The sequence below is a fragment of the Rhinolophus ferrumequinum genome, chromosome 25 (assembly GCF_004115265.2).
Source record: "Rhinolophus ferrumequinum isolate MPI-CBG mRhiFer1 chromosome 25, mRhiFer1_v1.p, whole genome shotgun sequence".
Classification (NCBI taxonomy): Eukaryota; Metazoa; Chordata; class Mammalia; order Chiroptera; family Rhinolophidae; genus Rhinolophus; species Rhinolophus ferrumequinum.
The window spans coordinates 14341320-14365964 of NC_046308.1; the positions used below are offsets into that span (position 1 = coordinate 14341320).

Genomic DNA, 24645 nt, shown 5'->3' on the forward strand with positions numbered 1-24645 from the left:
CTTGGTTAGGCAGCTGGCTTCAAAGCTTTGGCTCACACAGCAAGTCCATGATTTTAAGGCACTTACACAGCTGACGAACCTTCACAACAGCCCTGAAGACCAAATCTCATTAGAGATTTGGGATGTCACTGTCTCTCCTTTACAGAAGGGGAAACTGAGCCTAGATGTGATATTCCACAAGGGGCCACAGCTGACAGACCCCAGAACTCCTGGCTTAGGTTCAACATTCTTTCTCCCCTTTCAAAAATGGAAAGTTTTAGTTGTCTCATTACTGTCATTCTCGTACATGGATCTTCTCTCCTCTAAGGAGTTGCAAACCTTGACAGGGCAGGGCTGGGTTTTATGCTTCCCACCCAATAACCAAGGAAGTAACCCCTTGCACTAAAGTACTTCAGGGTCCTTCGGGGAGCTTCCTGATCTTGCTCAGAGGCCTCAGTCTCCTCCTCTGTGAAATGGGGTCATACACCTGCTGCTTCAGGCTGTCATCAAGGTGAAAAGCTCATGAAGTCCAGCGCCCAGCACTTAGCAAGAGAGGAGGGATGGCCCTCACCCCCTCTCTGCAGCGTGAGGACCCAGCCTGCAGCTGATTCTCCCACCCCATCTGGCCCCACCCAGAGTACCAGGACCCCAACTGTACCTTCTCAATGACCCGATCCCCCCCAAAGCGTGTGACAAACTCGGCTGGGGAAGCCACAGTGAAGTCTCTGTGCAGATCCATCTTCTTCTGTTCTCGGCCTCTCTTCACCAGGTGGAGTCCTGACATACTGGGCCTGCAGGGGGAACAGCACAAACATGCATGAGCCAGGAAGCCTGCGACGCTCAGGGAGGGAGTGGGGCACCTGGCACCTATAAAAGCCACAGAGAAGTGGAAGCCCATCAGACCCCTGTTGTTTCGCAGTCCCTGCCCAGGGACCTTGAATCATTTCTTTCACAAGGAGACTCAAGAGGCTAGCGCACAAATAAAGCAGGATAAATCCCGACCCTCTCCCCACAAGCTGTATATTTAGATTTGTAATCTTAAAGTTTTACTTTATGTGCCCATAATGTAGAAACTCAAATAATACCAAAAAGCTTATAATAGGTGGAAGTGTATGACCACAGAGGAAGTCACACATTCCAATACTTTGGACACGTTAAACAGTAGAGATCACTTTCATGCACTTTTCTGTATGCATATATCAAAACATTTTTTAAAAACAAAAACAAACCAAAACAAAATATATGTTAATACCAAGAGGATTTTGCCCCACCCCCTCCAGAACCCGACACCAGAGGAAATCACTTCTGGGGCATTTACACATCTCCATGGTTCTGAACAATGTGTGTGTACTATCTTGTGAGTCATCCATTTGAGACACCATCTGTGGAACGTCCTACCTTGAGGGATGAGGAAGGAATGCTCGTTCTCGGCCATCCCATCCACTTCCCTTCTCCCAACCTCTCGATAGGGGTACATTGTAATTTGCTGGACTCACTCTTCAGTATTTTGAGTCTAGGATCATTATTCACAGGTGAGCGCTGGGTGAGACCAGATTTTCCTTTCTTTCTTTCTGTTTTTCTTTCCTGGAGTTAACGATGTTTCGTTGACTTGGTTTTCCTTTGCATGTGTTGCTAATTCGTCTCATTCCTTCTCATAGCCTCCTGGGACACATAAGATAAGCCATCATCTCCATTATTTTTTTCCATTGGTGACATCCCTCCCGGAAGCCTCTCCTCTCCTTTCATTTGGACTAGCTGTTCTCCAGACCCCTTACACAACTGTGATTCTGGGACATCCCTTCGCCTGACATCCTTAAGTTCCCTTTGCCTTTCCTTGGGGCTTGATCCCTAATTTGGGGGATCAAACGGCTCCCTCTTTTTGGGAGGACTCCATTGTTTTGCTAGGGCATATCCGCCAGTAGTTGTAACCAGTTCAAAGGATGGTACAAAGGCAGGGCACATGACGATGATGTCTTCGACTTGCCTGTCCTGCTCCTAGCTGCACGGGGCTCCCTTATCACTGTCACCCTCGAGTTTCCCTTTGAGTCTGTGTTGGAACTCTGTTTCCTGTCTCCCATGTGTTGCTCTTCTTTGATTGACTCTTTTGTTTCAGTAGAACACATCCTTCAGTGGCTTTCTAAGAAAAGGTATTCGGGAGGGGGTGGGTAAATGTTTTACGGCCATGCATCTTCTAGAACTGTCCTTCTGCCCTCACATTTAACCCTATCATTTGGCTGTGTATGGTATTCTAGGAGGGAAAACCTTCTCCTTCCGGGTTTTGGAAACCTGGTGCCATTGTGTTGTGGATTCCAACGATGCTAGAACCACAGCCATTCTGACCCTTGATCCTTTGTGTGTGATCGGTTTTTTCACATCCAGAAACTTACAAAATCTTCTCTGTGTGCTGTATTCACAATTTAACATGGATATGCTCAGATCTGTGTCTGTTTCCATCAGTGACGCTGGGGATCTGCTGGGGTCCTTCAATGTGAAAACTCACATCGGGGAATTTGTCTTCAAGTGTTTCCTTGGTGATTTCCCTGCTTCCTTCTTTTTCCTATTCTTCCCAGAAGTCCTATTATTTGGATGTTGAAATTCATGGGCTGGCCCACCAGTTTATGTATTTTTCCCCTCTCTCATTTTCTATCCCTTTTACCTTCTGGGTGATTCCTTTAGCCTTCTCTTCTAACTTCATTAAGTGGGGTTTTTCTCCTCTGTTATCATGCTTTTAACATCTACGTGCCTGTTTTTGGTCTGCAAATGTTCCTTTTGATGCAACCTGTTCCTATGTGTGTAAATCCTTGCCAACCTAGAGGAGAGTATTGATAGCTTTTTTTTTTTTTTAAAGATTTTATTGGGGAAGGGGAACAGGACTTTATTGGGGAACAGTGTGTACTTCCAGTACTTTTTTCCAAGTCAAGTTGTTGTCCTTTCAATCTTAGTTGTGGAGGGTGCCGTTCAGCTTCAAGTTGTTGTCCTTTCAGTCTTAGTTGTGGAGGGCGCAGCTCAGCTCCAGGTCCAGTTGCCGTTACTAGTAGCAGGGGGCACAGCCCACCATCCCTTGCGGGAGTCGAAAAGGCAACCTTGTGGTTGAGAGGACGCGCTCCAACCAACTGAGCCATCTGGGAGCTCAGTGGCAGCTCAGCTCAAGGCGCCGTGTTCAATCTTAGTTGCAGGGGGCGCTGCCCACCATCCCTTGCGGGACTCAAGGAGTTGAACGGACAACCTTGTGGTTGAGAGCCCACTGGCCCATGTGGGAATCGAACCGGCAGCCTTCAGAGTTAGGAGCATGGAGCTCTAACCGCCTGAGCCACCGGGCCGGCCCAATTATAGCTTTTTCAAGTGCTCGTCTCCTAAATGATTTCTGTTTCTTCCAAGTCTCCTTCATTTGGGGCCTGCCTTCCATATTAGAAACTGTACCCACACGTTTGGTAAGCCTCGGTTACTTCCTCATGACCAAAAGCAGGAACTAAGGGGCTCATGAGAAGTACTGAGAATGTGATAAAGCCAGTGGACCCTGAGCTCAACACAGGGTGACCTGGGAGGGCTGTGCTTTGGAGAACCCCAAGTGTCACTAGAGTCTTCCTCCCTCACTGGTCCAATTCCTCCGGGAGAAGCCTCCGGGTCTTCTGCCTGGAGGAAAGGTTGGCCAGGAGGCTGGGTGGGGAAGAAGGGGCAACTATTGGGACAGGTCTGGGGGAGCAGGGCAGGTTTCAAGATTCAGCACCTACAAAGATCCCTGCCCTTCTGTTAGGAACAGAAGCCCCACACTCCCCACTGTACCCATCAGTCCTCAGTCCCAAGACCCTCCGCCTTTCCTTCTCCAGAGGACAATCCTCCTGGCTTCTGTTGGGGTGGAAATGGGTAGCCCCCAACCACACAGAGCAAGCGAGGGGCTCTGGGAGTCTTTCACCTAATCCTCCCCATTTTTTTGCTCCCTTCCCCCCCAGTTGCAGACACACTAATACTGCCAGTTCCTGCGCCTATCTGCATCCAGTAGGTTTTCAGCTTTTCTCTCTGCCCCTTTACCACTCAGCCCTCTTGGTTCTACTAAACCAGGTACCACTTGTTCACCTGCTTTCCAGTTTCCAAAATGTTGCTAATCTCCCCTTCTGTTCCTTCATGGGCTCTGCCATGGGCTCTCTTTCTCTTTTTAAATCTCTTTGCTGTCATTTGGTGCGATTTTGACAGGAGCAGAACCAGGCAGGTACATTCAATTCACTCTCTTAAATCTGCGACGCAGTATTCAAGCTGGAAGCCGCCTGCCAGGAATTATTTTAGACGTTAACCACCCAAAGGTGTATCCGGGGACTGTATCATCAGGCATCTTGGGAGGCCAGGGTTGAGTGGGTTCAGGGGGCCAAAACGTTGGGTTAAAAACTGATCATAAGGAACACCGCCAGCATGACGCCGTCTAGTATCTGAGCAGGGAACAGCAAGGATGGAAGCAAATAAGCAGTCAGGGAAGAGAAATTCCATTTTACAGATGCACACACTGAGGCTCAGTCAGGCAAATGGGGTCACCCAGCTAGTCAGCAGGCCTGGGGCTCTTTCCATCACACCAGGAAATGTTGGGTGTGGGCGTCTTCTGCTACATAAAGTCTCTGCGTTCAGTGTACTTTCCCGTGGGAAAATGTCTTTGACAAACCTGCAGTCTGCCCGACCCCCACTGTGAACCATCAAAGGAAAGGCTCTGCCTGTCAGAGATGAAGAAACAGACTCCTAGGCTAGGGGAACAGAAAGAGAAATGAATGACAGAAACCCATCACGTTTATATGCCACAACAAGATATGTATTTTCAATTAAGACCTTCTCCTTTCTACTGGGCTTATTATGCATGGTGCCTCAATGAATGAACAAATAAATAAACAAATGATTTCCGGCCCTCGAGACACCCTGACTGCCTCCCAAAAATTGCAAGCAGCTTTTCTTCTAAAACCTCCTAGGATTAAACTCCTGCCATGAAATAAGACTTAGAAAAAGTACTTTGGAAGGTCAGTATTATCTCGCAAATGTGAAGAGCGCTTTTAGCCTAATTATATTTCATTAACCAGGAAGTAGCTCAGTTCATTTTTAAGAACTTTACTTCTTTACAAAAACAGGCCGATTTGGCCTAAGGGCCATAATTTGCAGACCCCTGATCAAGGGAAATAAACACCAAAATGTTAATGGTAGTTATCACAGGGTGTCTGAATTACGGGTCGTTTTTCTTTTCTTTTCTTTTTTTTTTTTTTGCCTATATTTGTTCAATGTTCTGCAAGGATGTATTATTTACAACAAGAAAAAAGCTATTAATTTTGTAATAGGGATGCTGACAGCCATGGCAGTCCCAGTATCCATTGAGTACGGCATTCGGTTTCCTTGTCTTTAAAATGAGGGTAATAACACACACCTCATTGAGTTGTGAGATTTCAATACATTAATACATAAAAAGTAAAACATGGCACCTGACACACAGTACACCCTAGATTATTATATCAGTGCAATGAGGTCAAGAGGATCAAAGGCAGCTCTCCCAACCTCACCAGGAAAGGCATCAGGCCACCCCTCTCCCCAGGCCAGCTCCCCAGCCATTCACTCTCCCTACTCTGTCCACGGCCTTCCCTGGCTGGCTGGCTTGATCCCTTGGCTTCAGAAAGTCTGAGACATCCCATTTCCATACACACAAACATCACAATGAGCAATGTGATCTAAAGTGCAACAAAGAAAACCTCAACCATTAGAAAGACACCATTGTGTGGCCTGGGGAAAACCATTCACGGCCGCCATTTTGATTTCCAACCTGGTGACAGAGCCCATGAGGTGGGTCACAAACCCATCACAGCACAGTAGGCAGGTGAACACACACAATGCTGCCGGAGCGGCTTGTTTAAGGCCCCGTCTCCAAGCTGGTGGCTATTTTTATTTGTTTTTGACAAAATTGGAGGCCGACCAACATTGGCTCTGAAGGGCTGACCTTCAGCCGGCATTTGTTCCAAAGTAAGTGTGAAGTGTGGAGACTGAAATATTCCCTGGTGACTTTGGAAATGGCTTCAGGTACAATCAACTACACAACAGAGCTGTCAGCCAAACACCAAACACAGTCAGCTGCTGAAGCACGAGACCAGGCAGAACTACATTAGGAGGGAGGAAATAACATTCTCCAGGGTCACTATGGATGGAGCACTGGGGGCGTCTCGCTGAATCTCCACAGCCCTGTGCAGGGGAGGCCATCATCTCCTGCTCACAATGAGGAAACTGAGACTCAGAGAAGCCCACTGACCTCAAATCACACAACTGGCAGGCAACAGAGCTGGGCTTCCAATGTGACTCTATCTGACCCCCAGAATCTAATTTTGAGGCAGAAAGCTTACGGAGATAAATGGAAGTACCTATTGTCTGGACTTTAGAAACTAAGCACTTGCATTTGAGAGGCAATGTGTGTAATGCAGGGTTCTCAACTGGGGGGGGGGGGGGGGTGTGTCACTGTGCTCCCTGGGGACACATAGCCATGTGTGCACAGTTGGTTGTCACAACTTGGGGGGATGCTACTGGCATCTAGTGGGTAGAGGCCAGGGATGTCACTCAACATCCTGCAAAGCTTCCAAGGCAGGCTCCACCACAAAGAATTACAGGGCCCCAAATGTCAACAGTCCTCAGCTGAGAAAAACCCTGGCCGACCAGAGCCATCGCTCAGGCTTTGAGTCTGGACTCTACTACTTAGGACCTCTGTCATCTTGGGAAAGTTGCTTCAGTACTTGGTATCTCGGTTCCCTCACAGGATGAAAATATGTCATAGTATCAGTAGGATCTGCTTCATGGAGCGCGCATCCAGGGTTCAGCACTGGGCCTGGCCTACATACTCGTATAGCGGAGGTGTGTCTCTGCAGGGGAACCATTGTAAGGGCCCCAGGATGGTGTCATCAGGCCAGGGTCCTGGCATTAACCAGCACGTAAGTCCCCTCCTTCCCTTTTTTTTTTGTACAATGTGGGGGTAACTGCAGAGGTGATCAGCTAACAGAAGTGAAGGCCTATCACCACACAACTAAGCAACCAAGGACACTGTACAGCCCTATACAGGCTCGTAACTTTAAACTCATCTTTGGGCTCCCAGATAAATGGACCTATGGAAATATCTCGGGCCACCTGTCCTCTCAGCACCTCCTAGGGTGGCCACTTTGGCTAGGCCAGGGGTCTGGTATCCATAAACTGTGACTGGAATACAGTCAGGCCCATTCGATTACATATTATCTATGACTGCCGGTATAGTAAACAGCAGAACTGAGTAATTGTAACAGAAACCATATGGCCACAAAGCTGAAAATATTTACTGTCTGGCCCTTTAGGAAAACAGGTTTGCCAATTTCGAGTTAGACAGCGGTTTTCAACCCTGACTGTACACTCCATCACATGAGCAGCTTTAAAAACATACTGATGCCTGGGCGCCACGTAGATTAATCAATCATCATGCTTGGGAGTGAGGGTTTGGGGGGCACCCAGGCATCTACATTTTTCAAAAGCCCCCCCAGCAGTAGCAGCTGGATGGCTCAGTTGGTTAGAGCGTGAACTCTTAACAAGGTGGCTGGTTCAATTCCCGCATGGGAATTCCCACTGTGAGCTGTGCCCCCTGCAACTAAGATTGAAAACGGCGACTGGACTTGGAGCTGAGCTGTGCCCTCCACAACTAGACGGAAGGACAGCGACTTGGAGCTGATGGGCCCTGGAGAAACACACTGTACCCCAATATTCCCCAATTAAAAAAAAAAAAGTCCCCTCAGGAAATTCTAACACTAGGCAGAGATGAAAACCAGAGATAGATCCACAACCAGCATTTCAACATAGATAAATGGCCTTGGGTGGGTGACTGACCAGGCCTGCTGACCAGGCCTGCTGACTAGCTGGATGGCCCCCTTTGCCTGGCTGAGCCTGAGAATTCCCATGGCAGTGACATCACTCATAATGGAGCATCATGGGACTCACTGAAGACTAGATTCTTCCGCCTTCCCTTCCCCAACTTTATTTCATCCCATTCAACGCAAGTCTCTTTCAAGAAGTCCATCTCCAATCACTCTGACCCACATGCACTGCTCCATTCCCTGAACTCTGGCCCTGTGGACACACCGAGGGACGCCGGTCAGCATTTAGTTCTGGCTCCTTCATACATGATCCAGCCTTCAGGACAGGATCTCAATGCCTCTGGACTCCACAGACCTCTTTCACAACAGAATTCTGCCGTTACTGCTACCAGTTGTGCCAACGTTTGTGCCAACCTGGGCTAGCGCTCAAGGCCAGCACCTCCCGAGGGCCGGGCATCAGGCACAGTGCTGGGCTCCAGCTCTGGACAGTCTCAATAACCCTGTAAAGCTCTGTTAGGGTTAGCCCCATTGACAGATGAGGAAACAGGTTCAAAGAGTTGATGGCATATGCTCAAGGTCACACAACTCAGTGGCAGAGGAGGGCTGTCTAACTTTTTAGCAACTCTAAGCTAAGGGAGGAGCCATGCAGTGACCCACTAAAGCATCTTCACATTATAAATACGGTAACCACATGGCCTGACTTGCAGGGACAATTCCAATTTCTCTCAAGTTTATTCTTTTGGATTAAAGTGGTTTGCGAAAGATATTCTTTTGGATTAAAGTGTACGATTAAAGGTGATTCATGATTTATATGTTAAATAGACTTAATAGCTTTATAGATCAGAAAAGAAAAAACTGTATCCTTCGTGAGCTACGTGGCCTGCTTAGGGTATACTCCAGGATTTGAGTATTTAGATCAGGGCTCCAAACGTGGAAGAAATGTGACCTCTGTGCTCCATAAATGACTGAGTGCATAAGAAAGACCCTGACCCTGCCCCTCTGCAGGCTCTTTGCTCGGACACATCCCAAGAGACTCTAGGAGTGTCCCCCGAAGACTCTGTTAGTCTCCTCTGTGAAAGGACTGAACAACTGCAAGGTCAGCCTCCCTCCTGGCAGGCTGGCCGTATGTCTGGAACATGTCTCTTGCCCTTTCTGAATTCCCCATCAGAGGAATTAAACAACCAAGGCCCTTCCAGCTCCAAGAGTCCTCACTCCCTAGAATGCTCACGAGCTGCAGCAACTAGTTTTCAGCAAAACTTTAGTCCAACATTAGGAAAGTCTTCTTCTTTTTGAGTTGTGCTCTTAAAGCGGTAGAAACTGGCTGCCAACAGAGAGCCCTTTGGGCGACAGCCTGAAAGTGAATCCCAGTATATTCTCACCAGCAGTGAGAGCCTGTTTCCTCATCGGTAAAATGGGAATAATGGCACTTAGCGCTCCTGATGGTGTTACTGAGAAAACATCCAGCTCCCTCACTGGATCAAGAGCTCCTAGAAGGCAGAGGTAATGTTTCCCAAACATTTTTGTGTCCCTTCCTGCTCCCAGATGTAGGCCTTATACATGAGGGGTGTACAGGGACTGCTTATGTACCGGGTAAAGATACCCTGAGAAAAGAGCAAAGAATGGAGGCAGAGACTTAGCAGCCAAGCTGTCCTTCATGGTGCTGGTTATTAGCAAAAAAGGAGAAAAAGCCCAAATAGCCACTATTTATCGTGGATTGCTTACACATTTTAAGATATATCCACTTAAAGGAACACTACTGACCCAGTATAAAGCATGTTGTAGAACAAAGATTGGCAGTTGTTTTCTGTAAAGGACCAGATAGTAAACACTTTAGGTTTTATGGCCCAAGCAGTCTCTGTCCCACTACTTACCTCTGCCCTTGAAGACTGAAAGCAGCCATAGACAATTCATCAATGATGAGCATGGCTATGTTCCAATAAAACTTTATTTGTGGACACTGAGAGTTAAATTTCATGAAATTTTCATGTTACCAAATAGTATTCTTCTCTTAATTTTTTAACCATCTAAAAGTTAAAAACCATTCTTTTCTTGCAAGCCAAACACAACCAGGCTGCAGGCAACAGTATGCTGAGCCCAGTGGTAGAATATTTAATGTCGACTGAAAGAGCAAGTTACAATACAGTATGTTCTGTATGCTTCCTATTCATAAATTAAAACATAACTGCACAGTAAGAATGGATATACAGCAATTTTAATAAAGATTATGGTGGAGCAGTTATGGGTGATTTTGGTTCCTCCTTTCCGCTTGTCTATAATATTCTGAATTTTCAAAACCAAACATAGCATCATTTCAGTCACTTAAAAAAAGAAAAGCCATAAAATGAAGACAAAAAAGAAATCTAGCAGGTGGGGCTAAGAAGCACTCAAGCACAGAAATGCCAACACTGACCTGCTCAGAAAACAACCTTAAATGTGATACCTGCTCAGAAACACGTTGACTCGCCCAGGGCTTAACAATCACTAGGTTTCGGGGACCTGCCTTCCAGGACCATCACCTTCATCAAGGGTAAGGGGAGGAAGAGGAGGAAAGCGTAAAGGGGGAAAGCGTGGCCCCCGCCGACCGGTCAACCTTGACGCACCTACAAGTGTGCTCCAGAGCGCCCTCCTCCTATCAACATCACGGCCAAATCCGACCTCCTCTTCAACTGCCAAGGCCAGCTAGTGTTTTTGCAAGGCGGGCTCCGTCGCCGCAACCGACAAACTGAAGCCTGCACTTCTTTGGGAGGAGGCGGGGAAGAAGGGGTGGTGCTAAGAGTACACGCAGCTTGACTTCGCGAGGGGGCCAGGAAGTAGGGAGAACGCTGCATAAGTTTGTAAAAGATAACGGTCATTAAAAGTGCCACCTTACTTACTTTACTTTGCCATCAGGGAAACAGACCTTGCACTTGGCAGGGCTCATGTTGACCGTCCCGCGGACCAATCCCACCAGGCTCCAGCTGGGATGCGGGGCATGCACACCCCCTAACCTCCCGAAGCAAACTCTGGTCCCGGGGCCCAGCGGGGCAGCCAGATCACGACCGGGAGGCGGAGGCGCTGTCCTAGAGCACCTCTCGGGCCGCGCTGTACAGCAGCCTTCAGGAACCCAGCTTCGCGCTGTGCTTCCTCCATCCCGAAATGCCTCCTGCGCGCAAGTGTCGGAGGCGGACGCGCCCGCGCCCGCCCAAGCCCCGCCCCCAAATGGAGCCCTCCTCCGCAGAGGGTCCCGCCCCCTGACCGGGCCCCGCCTCTCGTCCCCAGATAGGATCCGGACCCAGCCATCTCCCGGGCTGGGTCCCGCCCCCCGAGCCGGCCAATCGCCGAGCCGCAGCTGACCTTGAGCGCCCCGCGTGGGTTGCCGGAGACTTAAAAAGACCTCTCTTGCCTCCTTTCCTCCCTGACTCCCAACTGCAGTACAAGAGTTCTACGATGGCCTCCCCCTACAGATTGGCAGCTGCAAAAAACTCGCAAGCAATTGAATACACACACAATAGGGAAGTGGTGGAAAATAAGTTACTTAAAATGTGAGTCAGCTGTCACCACGGCGCCTGGTAAAAGCCCCCGTAGTAAAGTCAACTTTTTGCTTCCAAGTTTCTGTTTTTGCTTATTCTTTCACCTCTATTTCCAGGGACATGTATGCTCTATCCCCTTGCTTCTCCGCAGTGGGCTTCTAGCACACACTTTGAAGGACCTGGGTCCCCTACTAAAGTGAGGCCTCTTAGACAGAAAAGGACCACAGACAACCTGTGAAGCTTCTTTTTGGGAAGACTAACATTTACGGAGTGCTCTTTTATGCCTTTGTCTCGTTTAATTCTCGCAGCAATACTATGGGGTTCCCCCCGCCCATAATGCAGATAAGGAACTGCAATCCAGAAATGTACGTATATTGCCCAAGGTGACAGAGCTGGTGACTTGAATCCAAGGAAACTGATTCTAGTTATTATAGAATGAATGAATGCTTCTCCAAGTAGTTATAATAAATAAAAAGGATCCAAAACACTGTAATAATAAATGTAGCCTATATTTATAGCAAACAAAAAATAATGTAAACGTTTGCAAATGATTCCCTTCCAAAGGCATAGTCAGCGCTACACCTCCAGGGGGCGCCGTCTACACGACCAGAACGAGAACAGCGACATCCCCCTGGAGTTGTATAAGCAGCCGTGGTGAAGGCACTGGTTAGCTGTGCTCTAACCATAATGTTAAATAACCTTTCAACAATAGGTTTAAAAATAAATAAAACAGGTGAACAAAATTCTCAGTTCTTCAGAGTTTCTAGAAGATTCTTTGTGGCTTTGTCTTCAGTCCCTCCAAAAAAAGGAAACCCACTACTTAGGCTGATTTTTTTAAAGTTTCAAACAAAAACCAAAAAGTATTCATCCCCCAAATGAGCCAAATTTAAATGTAACCACCTCAAAATAAGGAAACAATTAAAATCAGGAAATGGTGATATTTCAAAATGTCCTACCCTACCCAAAGTCAGTTAGGATCATGCAGAAGAGAATTCTCACTAGTTTACTTGCATTGCTTTAGGTTTTTATTCTCTATTGACAAAACCCTGACATTCATTGAACGCTGTGTGGGTACTGTAACTTCTCTCCTAATGCAGTCTTAGAGACATCCTAACACATCTAGCTTAACCCAGGGCTTTGAAAAAAGGGATTTCACTTAGATGGTTGGTCTTTGCGTGTCATCACAGTGATAATGATTTGGATTTTTCTCCGCCTGCATTTTTAGGGAATAAAAGATGAGGAGGAAAGAATAATATACACCCCTATGCACAATACCACCTTTATACAAAATCAATATTTGTGATTTTCAATGAAACGATTCAAAATTCACTGCACTTACAGTCTCGTGCTGTAAGCCCTTCTCCTCAGATTTATCAGAGGCTAAATTTAATTTGTTGGTATTGCAGAGGGAAAATCCAGGTCAATGACGACAATACACACACATCCCACAAGAAAATGTACGTGTCTAGCAGCATGGTGGAAAGACCTGAGCAATGATTGACCTTGGGCCTGTCCCTACATGCTGTGTGACCTTGAGCAAACACGTTCCCTCCACTTCCTCTTCTGTAAAATCATCCACATATAATGTACTTTCATTAAAAGAAAAATAAAATAATCCCTTTCAATATGTGATGAGGGAAATGTTACATTAAGTATGGAGAAATGAATGATTTTTCTAAAACAGGATGCTGATGCTTAAGGGGAAGGGGAAAACTAAGAATCTTTCTTCACTCTGAACCCTGTATTAATAGCCAACCTCCCCCGAACCTCAATTTCTATTCCACAAATAGAACAATGAAAAGACAGACATCCCTTTTATCCCAGGTTCCCAGAAAACATCTTAGGAACTAAAGAGATTTGAAAATGGGGTTTCTGCCAGCCCCTTCCTAAATGAATTGATGAATAAAGACATTATAGAAAAGATCTGTGGCATTCCGTTTAGGAACAAATAAAAATATTTATATATGGTTTAAAATGTTATGACCTGCTCACTACTCAGAGCTGAGGAGAAGAAGTACATACAGATGGGGACCATGAACAGGAAGAGGCTTTGGGACAGGGAGGGTGATGCAAGGGCCCAGCTTGCTTTCTGGTGTGCCTTCACTGCCAGGCAGGGCCCCCTCCTTCATGTCCAGACCCCACAGACCCTCCCTCGCCTTCCCTAAACCTCTCAAACTCAACACTCCCAGCGTGGAAGTGAGCAGTCTGGGAAACGGGAGGGGAAATAGCCAGCAACTGTGTGCTGGTGTGTGTTTTATCCTTGTACCAGGGCCACTTCACCTGCCTTTCCAATCCCTCTTCCTCCTCTGAGGACACAAGTTGCCATACCTTAAGAGTGCATGCCTGATGGCTTTTGAGAATAGCCATGGCCACGGGCAAGAACTTTGGGAGAGGCCCATTCAACAACTGACAACCATGGCAGCCTGGGACCATCCACTCCCTGCACTTCCTCCCGTGTGATCTCAACACACTTCCGAGGTAGACACTAGTATTATCCTGCTTCAACAGAGAAAGAAATTGCAGCTCAGAGAGGTCACGCCCAGACATGTCTGATTGTGGGTCTTGGGTCCTTACTATGACATTGTGCTTTGCACATAATGAGAATGACTGCCGGGTGGACACTGCTTTAAGTGCTGTGCTCATAGCATCTCAACTAAGCCTGACACTGGCCTTGTGAGCTGGGTACCACTGTGGCCTCATTTTAGAGGACGGTGAGGCACAGCAAGGTGACAGCGTGGCCCCAGGCCATGCGATGGCTGAGTAGAGGAGTCAGCGGGCCAGTTGTCAGTCAGCCAGCCTCCAGCATGACCACTCTTACCCACCGCACCACTCTCTCCACTTAGGACATGCTCTGGGCTCTTGGCCGCTCAGGCCCGTACCCTGGCCTCCCTGAGGGCAGGGGCCGGTCTCACCATCTATGCGTCCACACTGCCAGCCGCAATGCTTAGCACCCACCCGGCAGACTGCAATACATGTTCCCAGCCAATGAATGGAGGGGACAAACCTGAGCTTCTCCGCTTGACCACTTCATCTCTTAGCTTGTCCTTAAACTTGCCTGGAACCCAGAGCATCTGCGGTAATTGGCCAAGAGGAAAATGGTTATAAATTAATAAGTTTTTTCCAGCTGCTCTCTTGTCCCTGTCTCCTAGCTCCCCCCCACCTCTCCACACACACACACACACACACACACACACACACACACAAAGCAAAGACTGTTCAAGCCACAGAGGGCCTTGGAGCATCCAGTCCAGCCCAGAGAGGGTAGGTGATGTCCCCAGGAGCACACAGCGGAATGGGTGCCCAATAAATTGTCCTGTCTCTTGACTCTTCCCACTGATGGAAAGAAGGAGTTAGAAGGAAGGTGGAGATGCCATTGCTGGAGCGCTGGTTAGGTGGCAACATCAACACTCGGAGTTCACAGACCACTTATTTTTTTTTTTACGGACCACTTTCCAATCTGCATCTGCCTTAGGTCTGAGTTCAAATGGCGTTCTGGGTCTACGGTGATCTTCCTGGGAGACCTTGGACAGACCCCTGAACCTCTCTGGGCCTCAGCTTCTCATCTAGGAAGTGAGATGACTGGTGCACTTGTATTAGAAAAAACTTGTTTTTTTCTAATAAAAAATAATAATAATGTTTTATTATTAAATATTGTTAAAACCTATTATAACAATATTTACAGCAGAAAGTGAGAACACACAGAAGAAAATTTACTTATAATTATACCACATAAAGACATTGATTATTAACTATTTGAAGACATTCCTTCCGGTCTCTCCAACCATACATACACATGTATTAAGCACAAGCATTTTTTTGTGCTTACTATGTGCCAGGAATGTTCTAAGCACGTTGCATACACATGTCCACAATCCCTTATCCGAAACTCCTAGGGCCTCATGTGCTTTGGAACTGGGGAAGTTTTTGAAGTAGGCAAAGCTTTACGTTACACATTTTCATGTTAATATTTCGGCAGCGGATAGCATGAATATTCACACACAAAAATGAGACAAATAAAGACTATGAATAACTTCACAATTATTCCAGGCAGGTTTGCGGTGAAATGAGCTCACCAGCAACTTATGAACTTGAGTTTCATAACTTTAAATTTCAGGACTGAGCTGAGCAATCCTGAACCTGTCCCATCCCACTCAGTCCACACATGCACCCTATAGGGCAGAGCTGTTAGGGTAACAAACTAGTAAGGGGGCAGCTCTGAACCTCTCTTACCCCAGACCCACTGTGCACTAACCACACCCCTGCTTGTTAAGCAAAATGGGACAACCCTGTAACCTTCATTTCATGGAATGTGAACATTGCCACATTATGTCACATTTTCATCAGCTCTATTTCTAAGCGTTGCATGGGAATTCCAACCTTTGGGGACTGTTTCCAAGTCTAAGGAAAGGACAAGCCCCACCCCCTGGACTGAGATGAACCCAAAAGGGAAGAGACTGGCAGGGAGGTGGGGGCTGAACAGAAAACACAAAGCCATTGGATCTATAATCTTAGCCAGCCCTTGTCAGATGGGAACATGGAAGGGAAGGGGGAGATTACACAAACATATTAAAGGCAGAAGAAAAACTCAAAGGAAGAGTTCAACCCCAGAACTCGTCTCCAAAGTCACGAGATTTATGCAAAGAGAATTTTCGGAAAACAAAAAGTCTACTGTCGATAAAGAGCGACAACAAAATGCCTATTCACTCGTTCATTGATGCATCATCCATCGCCTCACTCAGCCACGCATCCATTCATCCACCCATTCCCAGACTTTTTCATCAAGTGTTTTACATGCCCCCCAAAATACAGAATTCTGTTTTTGACAAGTTGGAGTTGCTTGTTTCATTCATGAGTCTGACAATTTTTTTTTATTTTTTTTTGCGGGGGCGGGGGGGAGGAGTGTCTGGCAAATATTTATCCCAAGTCTACCGTGAGCCCACACTAGGCTAGGTGGTCAGGAAAAGTGGAGACCCCATAAACACGGCCCTGTTTCCATGGAGCCTGCAGTCAAGTGCAGAAGACAGGATGCAGTCAAATAAACAAATAAGGCAATTAAAGACATAATCTCAAGGAGCGGTTAAGTGTTGTGAAAACCACACAGAGGGATGGGTCAGGAAACTGGGGGTACGAGGGGAATCCTTTAAAGGTGGGAGGGGGCAGGGAAGGCCCTCAGAGGGGGTGATTTTGGTGAGCAAAGAGCTGGAGGTGGAGGCAAGCCTGGCTGCAGAATTATGGGGAGCCCCTTTTGGGGGGCTCAAAAGTTATTATTAAGAATCTCAAGAGGGTGACAGCAGAACATGCACCTGCACAGGTCATACACCACCGTGGAGCAGGTCCCGGTGGGGAAGTGGGAGCATTTCAATTCAGAGGACACAGCAAGTGTAAAGGCCCCAAATGAAGCTGCCAGTGTGAGTATTCTGGGATGGGGAGGGCCTCGTGGGAAGAAAAAGGCCCCTTTGCAGACTGCTTCAAAAAAGTACTTCCTCCCAACCCACAACATCAAACGTGCACATTTTCCATCCCAGTCCTAGCCGATCTCCCAGTGGGCAGCCTGGCAGGGAGGGGTGGAGGAGGCCACAAGGTGACATTCAGGGCAGCAGAGAGGCCAAGTGGCTCCAGAGGAACCTGCAGGAAGCAGGGAAGGTCACAGACATATGTTTCTTCTTTGCCATAGTTTCCACGTGAGGAGCTCAGAGCCAAGGAATAAACTCCTCAGGCCTTAGTTTTCTATCTGAAAAATTGGAGGAGTTAAAGCAGCGCGGGAAGGATTCGCCCTAACCCCTACTCTCTCCCATTTTGCAGAAACTGAGCCCAAACGTTGAGATTTGCCACAGAGTGCTGACGACCGAGCAGCTTATCCAGGAAAAACACAACAATAATGAAGGGAACTTCCTGGAACTAACAGGGACTCTTTGTCATCACTTTACCTTCTATGTCACTCTTCATTTCCTCAGTGCTCCAGGTGGTTGCAAGCAGCACGCCAGCCTGCCCACTCGGCACTCGATGACCCACATCTGAAAATGGCCTGAGCATTTGACCTGCCCCCCCCCCACCACCCCGCCGGGAAAAGGCGTCACCACTTGTAAAAGAGAAGCAACCCAGCAGTGACCCTCCACAAAGCAACACTCTGGAGGGTTTTTTTCCTTTTTTTGCGGGGGTAGGGGGGTTCCCCTGAACATCCCTTCAGAGAGTTGGCCCAAGGCCCTACCAGTAATGTGAGCAGAAGTGTCCATGGGGGACCCCCAAACACCAGGGTACTGAGGTCCCCGAAGATGCCAAAACACCAAAGCGAAAATTCGACAACAGGATAGCAGAACACTCAGCCTTGTTTAGAAGCATTGTTTGAAACTGGCTGGAACACACAGGTTTTGACGTCATTTTTTTCATGCAGCCGACTCCCAGAGGCAGCGGCAGGCACTAGGACAAATTCTGAAGCTTTGGCTCTCTGAAGATAGGTCTGCATGGGATTCTCACTCACTAGAAACAGGGAACACCTGCGGGTCCCCTCCATTGGAAGCTCCCCTCCCCCCATTCCCAGAACTCTGTGGGGGCTGGAAATGGTCCCCACAGACATGTCAGTATCTTGGGAAGCACCAGCAGAACTACCCGAGTTGCCCCAGATACTAAAGTTCTAAATTCCCAACTCTGAAAAGCGCATTGATTGAGGATAAAAGAACTGTGTCCGCAGTGAGCTTTGTGGCCAGAGGTCACACCTCATGGGGCTGGTCCAGCCTCCTCATGCTACAAATGAGGCATTGGAGGCTCAGAGAGGGTCAGAGACCTACCTAAGCTCACACAGCACAGCAGTCCTGCCTGGGCCCATCGCAGCCCTTTGCATCTCCCACCACCCCACAATGCACCTTCTTCTCAATGTTTGGTGCCTCTGGTTTATAAAAACCAAGATCCCTTTGCCCCCCCCCCCCCTTTGCCCTTTACTGGGACAAGACAAGGATAAATGATTTTACCCACAATGCTGAGTTTCTATGCAATGAAGACACAAGGATAGAAAATTCACTTAATATTACATTTCTGGCTCACGGGGCCATGCAAAGCTAAGCCCTCAGTTAAGTATCTTTTGCCTTCATAAATTCACCAGCTCACAACAGCTGTGGTTGAAGCACAAACTAGAAAACCTCTCAAAATGGTAGTGGAAGACAGTGAGTAGGAAGTTGGGAGACTTGCCACCTCCCCTCCATATCTTAACCTACCATTTATTGACTGCTTTATTCTCTTGCAAAGTACCTTAGAAATAGTTCATTTAATCCTTGCAACTTTCTGAGAATCCAAGCCTCGGGAGAGAAGAATAATAGTAATAATGTTATGATATTGGCAAGCCTATTGGCTTGGTTAAGTTCTTAATTGGCACCAGCAGAAATAATTCACACAGTTGGTTCATCCTTACCCATTAAGGCTGGATCTGCACTAATACAAGAGCCAGCAGCCACATGAGACTATTTAAATTAATTAAAAATAAAATTTTAAATTTAGTTCTTCAGTCACACTAGCCACATTTCAATCTCAGTAGTCACATGTGACTAGTGGGTGCCATATTGGACAGGACAGTTCTAGAACATTCCATTCTAGAACATTCCATCGTGACAGAAAAAGTTCTGTTGGTCTGCTCAGGTTGAGTTGGAAAGTTGCCTCTTCCAAGAGCTCTTCCCTGACCTGACCACATCTCTCTAAAATAGATCCCCTCAGATATTCCTTCTCCTGTACTGTTTCCTCCTTGGCATTGGGACGCACTTGGAAACGGTTATTGGCTTATTTGTGATAAAGATGAACTGGAACTTTAAAGAAATATGATCGGGCGGGCTGGAGGGGAGAGTGTCTATGGGAGGAGCTAAGGCTAACAGAAGTTCACATGAGAACCCTACAGGAAGAACTCTATGGTTCTAACTTCCTTTTTCCCTTCCTTGAATACCCTTCCATCTTGGCACACTGGCCAGAATGTGCATGTAGCTTGCAATGTCTGCAGGCATTGGGTTGCAACCTTTTTCTTTTTCCCCATTTTGGTGATGAAATACCTAGTAGATATTATTTTTAAGTCGACATCTGTTAATTTGTACATTTCCCATCTCCAGGCTAGGTCTATCTGTCTTGTTTCCTGCTGAAGCTATTGTGATAACAGTATCTTGCCATCCCTCCTACTTAGGTACCACTTAGCAACCCCCCATTGGACATTCACTGGTGGTCATCTCTGGTGATCACCAGTTTCAGCGAATTCATTCAATACACTGATTTTTCTCTGATCCCGGCTGAAATTGCCACATTGAGGGAAAGGACAGGGTTTGGAGGGGAGAGAATGTTGCGGATTACTGGAAAGGGCACACTACGGCACAGTGGAACCTGGTTTCAGCAGTGCAACAGACCTGGCCTTGAAACTTGGCTCTGCCACTCCCTAGCTGTGTGATCTTGCTACTTTACCTCCCTGAGCCTCGGTATTCTCATCTATAAAATGGGGATTGACCAGCAGCCTCGTACCACTGTTACAAGGGACAACTAGGTCATTTATATGAACCGTAGGTAGAAGAGGGGTGGGGAAGCTCTGGGTAAATTTGATTGGTGGGTGAAGTGGGTGCTGGTGGCCGAAGGACAGGCCCAGGAAAGGAGCTGGGGAGGAATCCATTGCTGATTAAGCACCTACTCTGTACCAAACTCTGTGCATACTTTACATTCTCTCATTTAATCCCTTCACCATTTTGCAGATGAGGCATGGAGGCCGGGAGAGGTGAAGTGCCATGCCCAAGATCACACAGTACGGGGTGGCAGAGCCAAGGGCTGAACCCAGCTCTGGGTTCTGACTCCAAAGATGGTGCTCTTTGTACCAGATACTGAAGCCTGCTCTTCCTTTTACCCTTCCAGAAGCTCCAGTCTTTCCCTGAAGATCTCCGCATGGGGAACAGTTACATTTTCTGTTTGTTCTATCTCCTACTTCCAGGAACCAGGGTTAAAATTAAGCTCACTGGGAACACGATATCTATGGAAAAGCCCATCTCCTTGCCCAGGTTTTTCTAATTTTGGTTCAGTGAGTACAAGAGCTGCTTAAAAGAACAATCAGGAAGCTTCCACCCCCAGGCAAGACAAACGGGAAGAAGGAAGGAACCCTGGGAAGGAGCAGAGTTCTCCCCGGCTAGCCAAGGTAAGGTTCTGCCTCTTTTCTTGTCTCCTACGTTTCCCAAGTTTTCTACCTGGATCTACTGTACTCCATTTGTAATCTGGGAGTGGAGGTGGCAAAGCTTGATAACAACAACAACAACAAAAAAGCCACCACCTGCACCGCTGGGATAGTCCCACCTGGAATGGATCTATAGGTATTTGTTTCCAACAATCAAATTGGAAGATATGATTACAGTATTTGAGTTTCTGTTTTTTAGGCATCACTGGGGGGAGGCGTGCTTTTCAGTTGTTTGCTACCTGTTGAATGAATGTCTCTTTAGGAGGTAGGGACTCTGACCCACCCTCCAAGCTCCCATCATCCCTTGTGGCTCTGGCCAGCCTCAGCTCATTCAGCTTAAATTATAACTAGTTACATACAAGGTCATCTTCCCCAAATAGGCTGATATCGTCTAGAAAACCAGTTTTCTAGCAAGGGACCCTGTACACACAGGAAATGCTCCATAAATGATTTTGAATGGAGGGAAGGAAGGCAGGAGGGAAGGGTAATGTCCCCTGCTTTTCACATACCATATTTCCCCGAAAATAAGACCGGGTCTTATATTAATTTTTGCTCCAAAAGACGCAGTAGGACTTATTTTCAGGGGATGTCTTATTTTTTCATGTACAACAATCTACATTTATTTAAATACAGTCATGTCATCTTCTGGAACATCGTGGTAACATACTAAATGTGTCTGTCTGGCTGATGATCTTAACTGGGGCTTATTTTCGGGGTAGGTCTTATTTTCGGGGAAACACGGTAGCTACCCTGGAAGTGTTGGCGTCAGCAGATGGCTTGCCTCAGCAGGAAAGCATGAGACCCCACCCTCATGCTGTGCCTCCCTCCTGGTTATGAGGACAAAGGTCACGTTACCTTATAGTAGAAACGGGGGTCTCGGAGTCCCCTGTAGTCAGAGCAGCTTCCAGGGACAGAGCCCCCAGGCTGGCCCGGCTGCCCTTGCGGGAAGATTCTCGGAACAAGCCCGTGCCAGGGTCCTCATCAGAGGAGTTGTCATCAAAGGAGCCCAGGATGAACTTGGTCATCAGCTGCCTCCTGATGTGTGCCTGCTTCTCATCTTCTTTGGAGAGGGGTCTGGCTCGCTGGCCCTGGAGCCTGGCCGGCGAGGACTGGCCATTGGTGTCTGCGGCTTCCAGGCCTTGGGTCCCTGTCCCACTGGCTGGGGAGGAATCGCCCGAGGAAAGGGGTTTTTTTAGGGGATTCCGATGTGGGGGTGGCCGGGAGGTTCTTTGCCAACAGGCATCTTTGGGATCTTTGTGGGAAGCCAGCTCAGCTTGGTTAGGAGTCTTTGGCAGAGAACTGTTGTCGCCATTTTTCTGTGGTGGCTCTTCTGAGCTGTTGGAAGCTGGACAGGGCTCGTGGCTTGGGATGGAGCTGGCCTCTGGGTTATTCTTGGCGACTGGCTTGGAGTCCGTCATTTTTCCCCAGATTTTTAACCAGGAAAAGGTCAGGCAGGAGAAAATCAGACAAGATAGAAAAAGAAGCAGGGTCATTCATAAAACCTGTAGGGAGAAAAGGAGAGATGTTGTAGGGTCTACATAATTATTTCTCTTAAAAGAGCTAGAGAAGGGCAATGGAGTTCCGTGCATTCAGCTGAGAGAGCTGGAGGGGAGAAGCACGGGACAGAGTGGGGGGCGGGGTTTCTCCTCCCGGCTCTGCTCATACCGTGTTCCTTAACCCCCCCCGAATCTCAGCTTCTAACCTCTGATTTAGGTTTACTAACACATGCTCACTGTACATCATAAACATGCATGTGAGAAAGAACTAAATGTGATCATGTCTGTTAAAAGACTCTGCCATAGCATCATCATATCCAAAAAGTGGAAACAATCCAAATGTCCATTAATTGATACATGGATAAACAAAATACAGTACATCCATACAATGGACTCAGCCATCAAAAAGAAGGAAACACTAACACATGCTACAACATGCATGAATCTTGACAACACTACACTGAGTGAAAGAAGCCATTCACAAAGACAGCATATTGTGTGATTCCATGTATATGATATAGCCAGAATAGGCAAATTCATAGAGATAGAAGATTAGGTGGTTGCCTAGGGCTAGTGGGACAGAGGTAATAGCTAAAGGGCACAACATATCTGTTTGAAGTGATGAAAATGTTCTAAAATTGATTGTGGAGATGGTTGCACAACTCTGTGAATATACTAAACACCACTGAAATGGACATTTTACATGAGTGAGTTGTATGGTATATGAGTATCTCAATAAAGCTGTTCTAAAAAAAGACTCTTTGGGGGCGGCCGTTTAGCTCAGTTGGTTAGAGCGCGAACTCATAATGCCAGGGTTGCCAGTTCAATCCCCGCATAAGCCAGTATGAGCTGCACCCTCCACAACTAGATAGAAACAACTAGATTGAAACTATTTGACTTGGAGCTGATGGGTCTTGGAAAAAACACACTTAAAGTTTTTTAAAAAAAAGCAACAGAAAACAGGGACAAATACACGAACATGCATACTCCAAAACTTTCTGAAGCCCAAGCCTTGCTCTTATCCCCAAGGTTTCTCAACCATTGCCATTTGGGGCTGGAGATTCTTTGTGGTGGGGGCTGTCCTGTGTACAATGGCGTGCTAAGCAGCATCCCTGGCCAATACCCACCAGATGCCAGTAGCACACGACCCTCAGTTGTGACAACCAAAATTGTCTCCAAACATTGCTAAATGTCCCCAGGGAACAAAACTGCCTTCGGGTAAGAATCACTGGTCTTCACTCCTACGCCTACTCCCTTCCTCCCTCGTGCTTCTAGATGGTGAGGCGGGGAGCTTCTGGGACAGGGTCTATTTCTTACTCATCTCTTTCTTGTACATAGTAAGTCCTCAAGAAAAGCTTTAAAAGCATCAGCTAGAAAGGTCAGAGTCCCAAAATTGCTGGCTTGCCCATGCCCTCAGAACAAATTTTGAAATTAGTAATTGGCAGATGGCATTGTCAAAAATGTTGCAAAAGCTATCCTGGCTTTCCCAGAGGCTCCAACAGGTTAGTCCTACATCCTCTCCAGGCAGGAGGGCAAGACAGGGTAGAAGGGCCACTCCCCTGTCACACACCCTCTGCTGGCCACACCGGCCAAGCACTTTCACAATTCCACATCCTGCTCCCACAGCACGCTCTGCCTAGCCCGCCGGGCCTGTGGATACAGACCTCCATCGTGGTAACACTGACGACAAAGCCTGGAAATGGCCTGTTCTCCGGTCTCCCCTGGCTGACTCGGAAGGCCCTTGGGGACATGAACCAATTGGCATTCATTTCTGGATCCTTGTGCCCAGCTTGGTGCTTGGTATGTGGTAGGGGCTCAAAAATTGTATCAACTGAATGATAAATCCATGCACACACATTGAGCACCAACCGACGGCTTAAGGCCAGCTTGAACTTTGATTTTAGGGCCTCATTTCTGAAACCGCATCAGGAACGCCAGGGGAACAAGCTGGGTGTTTCCATGGCAGTTTTGAAGTTGAGTGCCAACCGGGACACCTTACACTAATATGACCACCGTCGGGCGCTTTTTAAATGTGCACCTCTGCCATTGTGAGATGCAAGCAATAGTGAGTGTATAACATTGAAATACATGCCCCAGAGAGAAAAACACTTGCGTTATTGCTGAAAAAACAAAAGAGCAGCATCAAGGCAAAAAGATGCTACAATAGTTTGGGACTTAGGAACCCTGAGCATGTGTTCTTGACGTTGATTGCCACTGGAAAACCAATCACACTGTTCAAGTTTCACATTAGGCGAGCTCTTTGGGAACTTGCTCAGGAAATCCTGGCAGGCTGAGGGAAAGCATGGCTGACTGGGGCTGTGGATGGAAGGATGGATCGGTGGTGTATGGAGACGGGCTGAGCTGATGGGCAAGATGGAGAGACCCACACGTGGTAGGCGAGGGAGCGACAGTGGGTGAAGGTCGACAGTGGAAGCTCTAATGCATGGCATGACCAGCAGTTCTCCTCAGTTTGCCCCCCACCCCCTCACTCTGCAAATCCTTGAAGATCTGCTGTCATTCTGATAGGGGCCAGTGGATCTAACACCCCAAACCTACCTTGCAAGAGTTACCCGCACCAAAAACCTCAGGGTCTTTCCCTTTTCTTTGCGGAGAAATGATACGGGACCCCAAAGTCACTACACGAGAAC

At 47.4% G+C, this 24645-nt stretch overlaps 1 protein-coding gene across 12 annotated transcripts in view; it reads right to left on the bottom strand.

Moving 5' to 3' along the window:
- The window catches only part of ACACB (acetyl-CoA carboxylase beta), a 110389-nt gene that overhangs the window by 73957 nt on the left and 11787 nt on the right, over positions 1-24645 (bottom strand). For 9 of the 12 annotated variants that reach the window (XM_033097297.1, XM_033097295.1, XM_033097296.1 and 6 more), the window contains 2 exons: positions 21357-22003; positions 638-770 (listed from right to left, as the gene is read on the bottom strand). In XM_033097297.1, the coding sequence (XP_032953188.1) occupies positions 638-770; positions 21357-21994 (771 nt within the window). In that variant the 5' untranslated portion in view covers positions 21995-22003. Of the gene's footprint in view, positions 1-637; positions 771-10687; positions 10964-21356; positions 22004-24645 lie in introns of those variants that run through there. The other 3 variants (XM_033097305.1, XM_033097307.1, XM_033097306.1) reach the window with 3 other exon arrangements.